The sequence below is a fragment of the Elgaria multicarinata genome, chromosome 4 (genome assembly GCF_023053635.1).
Source record: "Elgaria multicarinata webbii isolate HBS135686 ecotype San Diego chromosome 4, rElgMul1.1.pri, whole genome shotgun sequence".
In the NCBI taxonomy this organism is placed as follows: Eukaryota; Metazoa; Chordata; class Lepidosauria; order Squamata; family Anguidae; genus Elgaria; species Elgaria multicarinata.
The window spans coordinates 121,371,698-121,384,797 of NC_086174.1; the positions used below are offsets into that span (position 1 = coordinate 121,371,698).

At 41.4% G+C, this 13,100-nt stretch overlaps 1 protein-coding gene across 2 annotated transcripts in view; it reads right to left on the bottom strand.

Annotated features, from left to right (window-relative positions):
* The window catches only part of ARHGEF10 (Rho guanine nucleotide exchange factor 10), a 110,943-nt gene that overhangs the window by 78,981 nt on the left and 18,862 nt on the right, over positions 1 to 13,100 (bottom strand). For both annotated transcript variants that reach the window (XM_063125097.1, XM_063125096.1), the window contains exons 3-5: positions 5,961 to 6,131; positions 4,113 to 4,412; positions 2,508 to 2,574 (exon numbers count right to left, since the gene is read on the bottom strand). In XM_063125097.1, the coding sequence (XP_062981167.1) occupies positions 2,508 to 2,574; positions 4,113 to 4,412; positions 5,961 to 6,131 (538 nt within the window). The remainder of the gene's footprint in view (positions 1 to 2,507; positions 2,575 to 4,112; positions 4,413 to 5,960; positions 6,132 to 13,100) is intronic.

Genomic DNA, 13,100 nt, shown 5'->3' on the forward strand with positions numbered 1-13,100 from the left:
CTTTAAAAAAAAAAAAAAGCACACAGAGAAAAAGTAAATTTTAAGTTGGATTTACAGCATACATTGTCTTAGAAACCCCATTTACTTCAATGACGCTTTACTCTTTCTGAGGATGTGCAAAAGTTTGCAATCTTAATGCTAAAAAAATCTCTTTCTGTCTGAAATGCCTCCATACATCAGTTGCTGGGGAACATGAGTGGAAGGTGCTATTGCACTCATGCCTTATCTGTGGGCTTTCCAAAGGCATCTGATTGGTCATTGTGTGAACAGAATGTTGGACTAAATAGGCTTTTGGTCTGCTTCACCATGGCTCTTATGTTCTTATGGGCCTAGGATACAGTTTAGCCCTCAACGATTGACAGAATCCAATGCTGCCCCCTTGTGTGCGCGGCCAGCACTGCAATTTAACACGTCCCAAGTCAAGCCAAAACAAGTGGAAACACTCATTTCTGGAAGAGGACAGGTTAGCAGAGTTCATGTAAGGGAGCTCTTCCAATCTCTCCCCTTCCAGAAATGAGTGTTTTGGGGCTTACCTTGGGGCTACTTTCTGACTGAAAGAGGTAGGGCTGGCTGCACACAGATCAGAATCAGCAGTCAGCTCTGCTAGCGAATGAGCAGCACTGGATTCTGCCCTATATATGTTTATTATTTAAAACATCCTTCTTTTTTTACTACCATAACACATATTCCCATGCAGTTGCTCATCTAACATTCATTCAGTTTGTTTCTGAGTGACAAGCGTAAAGCAAGACGGACTCATTTTGATTACTGAAACCGAAGTCAATGCAGGAAAAAATAAAACACACAAAACTAGAGATTTCTTTTAGACATCTAAAGTGCAACTAATATTGGCTCCAGTCATGTACATGTACAGATCCCCCACTTAAGAGTATTGTGAGCACACGAAGCAGCCTGTCAACTGAGTGGTCTGTGCTTTGTTTCTGACTACTACTACTACTACTACTACATACTAACAGGTGCTAAAAGTTTCATCCACAATTCTACCCTTCCTAGTGTGTGCAGAGAGGCTGGAAGATGTTAGACACAGCTGTTGAGGATGGAGGGGAGGGATTGCACAATCACTGCAGAGTGAGTGGCTAAAAATATCCGGACACATCCTGGGATATAAAAGAGTTGAAGGGAGAGCAGCTCAGCAGAAGTCTTGTGGGTCCAGCAACCACACATCAATCACAACAATTGCCAGGAAGTTACTGAACCAATGGCCTCCCTACTGCTCTCCATTTCAGACAGGATGAGCCCAAGACATTTTGCTGCCCAAGGCAAAGAACAAGAAGGTGCCCCCTCCCATTCCATGTCCAAAAGCTGACTGGGCTGGCAATGGCATCATTCTTCAATAAGGCAATGGGACAGCATCCTCCACTACACCTGAAGGCAGCACGCTAGCTTAGGGGGCACAGAGCAGACTGTATGGCTCATAACTCGCCCTTTCAACACCTTGCTGCTGCCTCCCAGCATCTCACTGTGCCTAATAGTAGGGCCGGCTCTGGGTTCATGATACAGCCTGGTGATAGGGCAATCACCTCGGGCATGGGCTCCTTCCCACTGAACTGTGCTGCAACTGCATCAATGCTATTTTGGTCACAAAGCGGCAGGGCAAGGGGAGGAGGCCAGACTGCAACCCTTCTTTCTACTCAGGTTGTGCTTTCACTCCTTCTCATAGTAGAAACAGAAAAAAATATTCTCTCTAGGCAGGGTTTATGTCCAGTCACTGCAGGACTTTCTTCCTTATATGTCTGCTTGGAAAGACAGTCTGGGCATCACAGCTGGCTCTTGTTCAAATATGGTCATGTGGATTATTGCCAGTATGTTTCCATGGAAAGCCTAAACTTGGCTAGTTGGTTGCTTTGCCTAAGAAATGTTTCCCTTTAATCCCCCCTCCCCAAATATTTCGGTTTAAAAAAGCACCATATCCCAAAATGAGTCACAATGATAGTAAAATAGAAGCATAGCTGCAGGTAGGGCAAAGTTAAGCCGATTACAGAAGGGTTGAAGGGTTGGTGGGAACTGGGTTGACAGAGGAAGCAGCTGTTGTAGGAATAGGGAATAGGACTGCAGAAATCAGAGAAAGGAGAACTGCCTGCTTGTCCATCTAGTCCATCATACTCTTTCCAACAATAGCAAACCAAATGCCTCTGGAAGAGCCACAAACAGACCCATAAAGGCAGAAACCCCCAAAGGAGAGAAGTGTAGATTGGAAAATGCCCAAGACAAGATGAAGGAGCTGATTTCCTACCACTCTTACTATAAGGCAGCCTTCCCTGACCTGGTGACCTCTAGATTTGTTGGATTGCAACTCCCACCATCCCCAGCTGGCATGATGAGAATGATGGGAGCTGCAGTCCAACACATCTGGGGGGCACCAGGTTGGTGAAGGCTGCTGTAGGGGATCTGTTCCCATTTAAAGACAAGACAGGTAAACGAAAGGGCATTATTGCTCTACAGAGGAACTCTCAGACAAATACATTCCAGTAAGTATTTGAACTTACCAATTCTGAGGTTCTTCTGAACTCTGAGAATTCAAATGGCAATCCTCAGTTACTATGTGAATGGTTGCTGAAAGAAACAAAAGTTGATATTCCGTCAATGGCACCAATGTTGAAATACAATGATTTTGAATTAACATTTGCAAAATAAAATTCCCCCTTCGTAAATGCATTTCAGTGTAGTTTTTGAAGCTTCTGACAGTAATATAGCATTCTCTACTTTGCAATGTAGTATAGACAGGAAAAGAAAAGAACAGGAAGGCAAGCCTGTGAAGCAGGGTTGAGCAATTTATGGGCCCCCCAGATGTTTTGGCCTAACAATCCCATCATTCCTCACCATTGGCTCTGTTGGCTAGGGCTGATGGGAGTTGTAGGCCAAAACATCTGAAGGGCCAGAAGTTGCCCACACCTGCTGTTAGAGCTATGAACCAAACTCAAGCATCCTACATCTTCCATGTTTATGTATTTCTAACCACTAAAATTTTACTATTCCTGTTAGCAAGAGATATGAATATACAAGAAGTGATCTAACTCTAGGCTAGAGAGAGACACCATGTTCAGCAGTGAGAAAGATATTACTGATAATGAAGGCAACACATTTAAACTAGAAATATAAGACTTTAATTAGCGCCCCTCTCCTATACACAAACTATTTTTATTTATTTATTTTGAAAAAATGAAAGCTGGCACTTCAGAGCATCAGCAACCATATTTGACAGAGAGGGACAGGTTGCCCATTCCTATTGTAGATCACTCTTGGGGGCCAAAATAATAATTGTTAGAGTCTGATCCAGAGAAGCTGCATCTTGGAGTGCAAGAATAAAAGAACAAAAAGAATAATCTAACATGCTAAATTTTGGATTACACAAATTGCCTAACACAAAAAAACATAGTTGGTAACGAAGGAAACAGTGAGAAGAAAAAGACTGCTAGCTTGGTGCAGAAAAGGGCAACCAAAATGATTAAGGGGCTGGAGCATCTCCCCTATGAGGGAAGGTTACATCAACTGGGATTGTTTAGCTTGGAAAAAAGGAGGCTAAGGGGAGACCTGATAGAGGTGTACAAAATTATGCATGGTATGGAGAATGTGGACAGGGAGACATTTTTCTCCCTCTCTCAAAATTCTAGAACCCAGGGTCATCCCATGAAGCTGATTGGTGGGAGATCCAGGACAAATAAAAGGAAGTACTTCTTCACACAGCACATACTTAAATTATGGAACGCGCTACCGCAAGATGTAGTGATGGCCACCAATTTGGATGGCTTTAAAAGGGGGTTGGATAAATTCCTGGAGGCAAAAGCTATCAAGGGCTACTAGCCCTGATGGTTGTGTGCTACCTCCAGTATTCGAGGCAGTAAGCCTGTGTGCACCAGTTGCTGGGGAACATGTGTGGGAGGGTGCTGTTGCACTATGTCCTGCTTTGCTGGTCCCTGAGCGACGGCTGGTTGGCCACTGTGTAAATGGAGTGCTATAGTAGATGGACCCTTAGTCTGATCCAGCAAGGCATTTCTTATGTTCTTGGTCCTTTTCTTCTTGAATGTAATTGCCTGTAGAGTATCTGAACTATAATTCTACTTCATAAACAATACATTCTAAAAATACACTACCTTCTTCGTCTACAGACACACTGCGTATTATAACAGGACTAGAATATGCTGACAATATCAGTGGCAAGTTGGATGGGACGGCATAGCCACAGGGCACTGGAACGGAATATCCACTTGAGAGGGTAGGGCTTATACATCCATCTTGTGGACTTGGTTCTGGTGACAATGATGGCTCCTTTTCTTGCACTGGCGAAATGGTTATGACAGAGTATGGATTTACTCTTGGTAGGACCCCCTCTGCACTTGCTTCAGCTGTCTGCATTTTTTCAATTCCCTCCTGGTTTTCTAGATTTTCATTCCCTTGAATTCAACACAAAACCAAAAACATGTAGTGAAAATGAGCTCTCAAAACCAAGAAAAATAGAAGTTCCCTTGTAGGAAACCAAATGTGATGCTTCCCACCCATTTCAAATCCATCATCTATTCTTAATCCAGAAGCTAGACATAGAAGTACTGAGTGGAAGTAAAACAGACAAGCAACTCTAACATACAGTTTGCCTGATCGTTTGGATGCTCTGGGGCTTGGTTTGTAACTTATACTTTGTACAAACTATAGATTGGCATGATGTTCAAATACAGCCTTGCACTACTGGGCCTTGTACAGCTCCTAAAAGAGCATTTTCAGCCAACGGTCCCCTTCCATATCAGTCCCCCATGTCCCCTCCCAAGAGGCTTTCCAGGGGCTTGTCTTGACGGAGAGTTTGCCCTAGGGTGGATTCGGAGTGGCGGCAGGTTATCTACATGATGCAGCGATCACTGTGAAGCCATCCAGGGGCAAACCCCAGAAACTCCACTTTTAAAAAGTCGGGCATTTACCCCGACTTTTTTGGTTGTGGAGCCGATGGCACTCCCTGATTGGTTGCCTTTGGCTGGGCTGGACAGGGAAGGGGGTGGACCGGCAGCTCCAACTCGGGCTCCACACTGTAAATAAATAAATATTTTTTTAAAAAAAAGGTGGGAGGTGGGAGGAGAGGAATGGGGCAGCCTGAAGGCCACCACTGCTGCCAGGCTAAGCACCGAGGTGTGGGGAGGAACGGGAGCTGAGCACCAGGGAGGGGGAGGAACGGAGCAGCCAGAGCGAGGTCACAGGGAGGAGAGCCAGCTGCCCTGTTCCTCTTCCCTCCGAGGTGCTCTGTCTGCCGGCGGCGGCAACAGCAACTCTGCTTTGGTGCTCCTTCCCATGCAGATGCTGGGAAGGAGCGCCAATTCGGGAGCTCAAGGTCTTGTGGTGCAGACCCTCTGCTGTCAAGATGGGGGAGCAGGAGTTTTTGTTGTTGTTGCTGCTGCAGTCCTGTAAACAACAAGCAGAAAGAAGGAAACGAACCAGCGTATTGGCTGAAAAGAGTGAGAAAGGTCAACCATCTCAGGCAGTGGGTTCTATAAATGATACAGCTGTTAGTTGAATATGTGATAACAATCAAACATGCTTACGTGTATTTTAACAGGATTAGAAGACAGATGTGGCAATTTCTTATATATCATATCTTCTCATCTGTTTTGCATGTCAGCTTTAGCGTGTCTGTTCAAGTATTCATTTGGGGTAGAAATAAATACATACATGAAGGTGGGGAAAGAGTGAGAGTAGAGGATTGGGATTGCAATTCCTGGCTCTAGCACCATCCCTAATGCTAAATGCGCAAGGTTTCATTTGCACAGGAGTCTCTATGTGCAATTTGTGTCGTCCATTTTACCAGAATACAGATTACTTGCAGACTCCTGTACAAAGGACCCAATGAAGAGTCTGTGTGTACTATTCTGGTTTTCTCTCCCTGCATTCATTCTTCCATAGAATCAATCAAATAAAATATTAGCAATGCTCTCGTGGCTTATAGGCATGGGCACACATACCTGTGGAATTTGTCTCTTCTTGTTCTGTGTTACTGTTCAACACAGGATTAGGTGGCAAAGTTGTTTGTCTGTCTGCTTCTGGTATCTCATCTCCACTATCAAAGTCAAACTGTTCTCCTTCCTCTTCCTCTTCTTCATTAGCAGCACTGGTTGTTAAATCATTTTCTAAAACTAAAAGCAAACTTTTTAAAACCAAAACAGAAAAAACACCACTACCACCACCAATGGTGCAGTGAAATTGCTAATCAGCCATTCTTATAGCAAACATTCAAATGTTAGGGATACAATATCACAATAATAATAATGATAATAATAATAATAATAATAACAATAGTAAATTTATTTCTTACCCGCCTCTCCATCCTGATCGAGGGGGGTAACAACAATAAGTATAAAATACAGAAAACATTGATTAAAAGCACAGTATACATTGTTAAAACTTCCTAAAAATCGTACTAAAAATCGTACTAAAAGCATTCTAAAATTCCACTGGATAGGCCTGCTGGAAGAGATCAGTCTTTATAGCTTTCTTAAATGCCAAGACTGTTAAGTTGACGAATCTCCTCCGGCAGGCCATTCCACAGTCTGGGAGCAGCAGAGGAAAAGGTCCACTGGGTAATACCTGTCAGCCTAGTTATGGCTGGCTGAAGGAAGTTCTTCCCAGTGGACCTGAGTGTGCAGGGCGGACTGTACGGGAGAAGGCGATCCCGCAGGTAGCCTGGACCCAAACCATGTAGGGCTTTAAAGGTGATAACCAACACTTTATACTTATGCATATGTAAACCTAGATTCCGTAGATTTCATATAGCTGCCATCTAGCAACAAGCATTGAATTCAGCATCCTAATTAAAAAGATAAAATAACCTCATTTATACCTGTTGAACTGTGAAGTTAGTGCTAAAAGCATGTAGAACATGCTTGGTGAAATCCCTGAAGATGGCTGTGCAGCAATGCCACTGGTAAGTGAGCAAAGACTTTTTAAAATTAATTTCATTTAGGGGGGAAAAACAGGTTTATGAACAAAAACTTCTGTTCAACAAGGTAAAATTATAATCTGAGTTCCTTCCAATATATTATTAAAGCATTCTATTTATCCAACATGGAGACTAATATAATGAGACCATTCTTTTTTGTATTGCACAACTATTCAATTATGCCTTCATTAGACATTCTGTCATGGGTGATATTATTGGATTTTTTTTTCAGTAAAGGGCTACTACAATATTGGCAGCAAATCAAAAAGATTGAATTCCATCATTCAACATAATCAGTAATGCTCCAGAAGAACAATTAAGCACAATTTGATCTATTTATTCTGAAAATTTGCAACAAGTATCCCTGCAAGAAATCAAAATTCCACCAAATGGTTTTATAAATGAGTATGGGGCCACTGCCCACTTTCAAAACTAGAATTGTTCATTTGAAATATTTTTTTAATTACATCTGGAGTCAAGAACCACTTCTAAGCAATCTTACACTGAGGCCCTTGAAGCCCATAACATAGTGATGAAATTCAGTGCTTTATATTCACTACTGTGGTACTTTCATCAGATTTCTAAAGTGTTTTGAAAGAAATGGCTTCAGCTATCCTTTTTCTATACCTTGCCAAAAAAACCTCTTTCCATTCCTTCAGAAATCCCTACTGTTTAGAACCTGCAGAAACTTCCATGTAAATTTTTCTTGCCTGTCTCTTTATATATAGTGTAAATTATATTCCTGTTAAGGCTTTCAATGTGACTCCAAATGTAATTTGGGGGAAAACATTCCAGGCAGATATTTGCTACTCAGGTCATTTAACATTTTTCAGGTAAGATGAGGTCAAGGCAAACCCATATGAAGCTTATTACATTTCTTGAACTGTAAAAGATTTTATCAACTTATCTACCAGCTAGGACATGCTCTGCACATTCCTCATGGTGAAGCCCACATGAACTCACACCTTTCAGGTGTTCAGATTGTCACAGCAATAAGCATTTCTGCAAGATATTATATTTCTGCAGCCAAGCTGAGCCAGCATGTTTTATTACTGACATTGTAGTTAAACCTTTAATGCATTATTTGCATAAGGAAGTTAGGTTTCGTTTTGCCTTTAAGAACAAAAGGAATATTCATTACCTAGCTGGTGCATGTTAAACAGCTGAGTTTCCTTGTATGCTTTTTAAAAGCTTCAGCATTCCAGTGCATTTCAATACAAAGCTGAATATCCCCTCCCACAATCTTATGAGGATTGAAACAACATCCACAAAGGGCCAAAGAGAAAAGGCTTGTAGCCAGCCTAAAAGTTGGTGAGGCAAAAACGGGGACAGCTCATCTGGGTTGCTAGGCTTTTAAAGACAAAATTGTAAACTATTTTTTAATTATTTGTTTGTAAAAAAAACAACTAGGGGATGCAGAGAAAATTTAGGGGGGCAGGCCCCTCCCCAGCCCACTGCTGGCTACAGGCCCACATGACACGCTCACCATTTAACCCTTGCATAACCCTCAGTGGCTGGGTTTAGACAACATGTGCGTTGCATATTCAAAATGTCACCCGCAGGTGCCCCAACTCATCATAGGTTAAACAACCCTCCATGGCCTGCTGTGTCATGCAAACCAGGTCACTGTAACAAGCTGAGTAAACCAACTCCAAGAGACCATCAAGGAAACATATTACAAACTATCTGGGGAATATAGCAGATATTCTGCTGGTTGCAGAACATAATTTATCTTTATTCACTCTTCCTAACATATCTTACATAAGAAACTCCTTGTGGAACTGGGTCATCAAAATTGGCAGGTGAATCTAATCTTGTGGTATTGCATTTTAGGATATTTACAAAATTAAAAGAAAAGACAGATGTGTTAATGAGGCTTTCTGTACAAGCTTTACCCACACATTTGTATATGAACACAGATTTTGAATAAAAATCTTGTCGGATCTTTGAAGGTATTGTCTGTTAAACTATTGCTTCAAATTTCTTATTGCAGGTATCTCTGTGTCATGCAGGAAAAGTGGGATTTCTTGCATGAGACAGAAGGAGTTGCACCAAGCCTCTTTATAATGAAGCCCATCTGCTCACTGAAAAATCATGTTGGCTGGGGGTGATAGGAATTGTAGTCCAAGTTAATTTTCTACATATTTATTTCTGTTGCTCTACCATAAATAAAGAAGTTAAATGCGGACACCCCAAGAAAACAACAAGACTGAACCCACCCTGAATTCCACCCCTGCTAGTTCAAGTCAGCAGGTTTTGCAAAATTTCTCCTTTCACAAAGTATGTTAGATGGGCTGCACTGTTGACTTAATTATGTAGACTCACACTCCCTCACTGTACTGGCCTCCTTTCTTCTTCTTTTGATGACCCATAATAATGGCTTTTGTGGCCTACATAGCTTTCCTTTCAACTCGGGAGCTCTTTTCCTTTTACCTAACATTTTGACACGACATACATTTTGGCTTGGTTCTCATGATCACTAGGGTTATTTGGGAGGAATCAGGAGGTTGTTGATAGCAATACCAACTGCTTCTGGCCTGAGAAGAAAGAGGCCACGAACTGAAAGAGCACAGTAGAAAGCTTTGTATATTTAAAATGTAGGTAGCTGTGACTGAATACTAGACAGAAGAATAAACCGTGAGTTGACCAGACAGCAGTACCACCGTTTGTCCTTAAGGTGGTCCGGGCTATGAAACTGATGAAGGTACAATTCCAGAATGTAATGACGGTAGGTAGTGGAGTGACGGAAAATTCAGATGAAGCTGGAATTATGAACAGAATCAGATGGATGTGTTTGACGGAGATGGAGAGCTAGATGGAGTTTACAAACTAGGGATTGATACACACGTGTAAAGCCAGTTAAATCACCCAAGAGGAAAGTACCGGTAGCTTTAGTACAGCCGTTGACTAAATAGCTGCAATGTCTACAACAGTGGGGAATCATTCAACCAGTAGAGAAAAGTAAGCAGTCTGGTGATGATCTGGAAATCATTTGGGAAACTCAGAATATACATAGATTTAAAGCCCATAAATAAAGCACTGAGAGGAATAAATTTTCCATTGCCCACTATTAAAGATATATTTCCAAATCTGTCAAAAGCCAGACTATTTTCTGCCTGTAACGTCAAAAATGGATTCTGGAATATTGAGCGGGATGAAGAATCCAGTCATTTGATGACATTCACCACAACCTTTGAGAGATATCACTGGCTAAGAATGCCAATGTGCATTAATCCTGGTGCCCAAATGAGGAGGGGGTGTTAGGGTGTTATACCACCCTGGCACAAATGGGAAACCTGCAGGTAGGTGGCTAAGTTTAACCCTTTTCCCCGCCTCTATACAAAGGGCACAATCAAATAAGACAATTATATCCCCATCAATTCTCTTATACCCTGCCAATTCCATTGTACAAGAGGACCCCATCACTTGCACAATAGTGATTTAGCTCTTCCAGACAACCTGAAACAAACAGAAACAACCCAAAACAAGCGGAAGGCAGGTCAGCAGAACGTAAAAGAGCTCTGCCAACATTCCTCTTCCAAAAACAAGTGTTCCTGCTCAATTCAGGGCTTCCCCTAAGGAGTGCTAAATCTTCCTCATATAAGTGATGGATCCTGCTTGTGCAACAGAATTTGCAGGACCAATCAGCTGTGGAGGGAATCGGCAAGTGGGAAAGGAATTGGTGGGGGCATAAGTACCCCAATGGATTCAGCCCCATCTTACATTCAGAACTATATGCACCAATGGCAAGAGAGTTTAGTATTCTAGTTCCTCTTTTGTTCCTTTGTTTTGCGGAATAACCTCTATCCAAGAGGTTTTTAAAGCACCCTGTTTGATTCTGCCCTCTGTGCAGATGTTCTAGGTTGCACTTGGTGTCATGTGTAAATCACTGTTAATGACTTGCTAATATGCTTACCAATAGTGGTGGCTCTGTTCCATTCAGTTGTGGTCAATGGAACATTTTTCTCTTTCTTAGGGATCTGGACTGGGGTAGCTTAATTAGGATAGTGACTCAGCATTCAAAGATGTTTGCAGTTTACAGAATTTCAAGAGAGGGGTGTTGGTTAGTCCTTGCTCAGCTTCTACTTGCAATTAACTATGCTTTCCTCCCCTCCTACGCTCCTTCCCCAGTCTTCCTCCCTGCATCTATGTTTGTTATTTTTCTTTCTGTTTAGTCGGGGCTCCTATGAAATGTGCAACCTCATCCTTTCTCTCCAAACGTTTCCAACAAAATCCTTAGAACATGCAAAGGCTAAAATGACCTGTCAGAGAGCCTCACTAGCCTCAGTTCCCCATTGCATAACCACAGATGAACTATTCCCAAACCTGAAACTGAGATCCCTACAGAATTCAAAATCTCCTTTTCTATCCCTCCTCCTCTGGAACAGATGAATCTATGCTTTATACTCTCTCTCTCTCTCTCTCTCTCTCTCTCTCTCTCTCTCTCTCTCTCTCTCTCTCTCTCTCTCACACACACACACACACACACACACACACATACTTTCTCATTTTTCTCAATCATCTCAGTTTTGTTCCTCACAGTGACCAACCACAAGTTATTTACACATATGTAATTATAAGAAAAGCAGCTAAACAGCACTGCAATTACGTAAACCATGGAATCCAGAGGGATGCAACGAAGAAGACAGAATAACCAATGCCAAAACACTTTAATTCTAATTCCGACAGACTTTCAGACATGGCAATATTTCCAACAGAACCACCATTTAATCTGGCAATCCTTGAAACTAGGAAAAACTTTTGGATTTATATACAGGACACATTGACTCCAAATGGCATGAACGTGGAGGGTAACACCACTTCCTGGACTTCTCTTGCAATCTGGGAATTCCATCAACAGCAGTAACATTCTATAACTGTCACTCTGGGTAGAAACTGTGTTTCAGCTCATCTATTTGGTAATCTCACATATTTTGTCATAAAGCCTATATTCTTTTATTTCCGTCCATGTCTTGGTATGACTGGAAGGCGCAACCTCCAATGGCACTTCTGATCTCCAGTTCCGTAATCAACGGTTACACATTTTGGCTGTTTATACATGTACCATTGCATATCAAGGTTCACATGTGACTGGAGACACATAGTAACACTACAACACTGTCTATCAAAATTACTGTAGTTATTTTAATACAAATGAGTTGGAGAAATAGCTATATTTCAGGAAGGAAATACTAAATACAGAAATAGGAGACCACATTCTACTTCTCTGTCTTTGGGTAGATACCTGCTATTAAATAGATAGCAGCCAAAAGCAGCTTCTCTCCTGGAGCAAAACGCTTTAGAGGAGGAAATTTCCTTCATAATCATGTTGTAAACCACCCAGAGAGCTTCGGCTGGGGGGCGGTATATAAATGTAATAAAATAAATAAATAAATAAATAAATAATCATGGCACAGGGAAAGGGTTTAATTCTACTCTACTTGTACCATGATCTCAATTTCTTAAAAACACATATATACAAATACAAAGGCATATTTAATGTAGTGTATATTTGGGGACATGTTATTTTATGTATATGCACACCATTGACCCTGTTCAGACAACATGCTAGGCCATAATGGTTAAGCATTTTGAGCTAAACATTATGGCTTAGCATGTCACATGAACCATGATTTAGCGTGTCATATGAATCTTTCCTAACCATGCTGGCTACATAAGCACCGTTTAAACATGCTCACTATTTACTGCAAAAGGTTTAGCGGCCTAACCATGGCTTAGCATGTTGTCTGAACAGGCCCCATTGAATATTTACTGTACCGAATCTTGGTAGAAAAAATAGATTTTGGTTCCATGACTCTATTATAAAAGATTGCTGTTAAATAAGCTGTCACTTATTTACTTTTATCAAGTTTATTTTTCCTGTTATTTAAATGAAAATAACAGGATCTTTCTCTTTTTAAGGCATCTTTCTATCTGAAACAGAAATACAGACACCAAACAAGCTACTAACAGCTTCCCAACAAAAGACTATTGATGATTACAATTCAGATGCTGTTCTCATTCATCTCAAATCTTGGCTCCATTTTTACCATCCTTTGTAACTGTCTGTGTGCTTAAATTGGCATTTCTCACAAACAAACGCAGCATAGAAAAAGATCAACTCCCTTTACTGTTGCTGTTCAGTTCAGGCAATATTCTTACCACC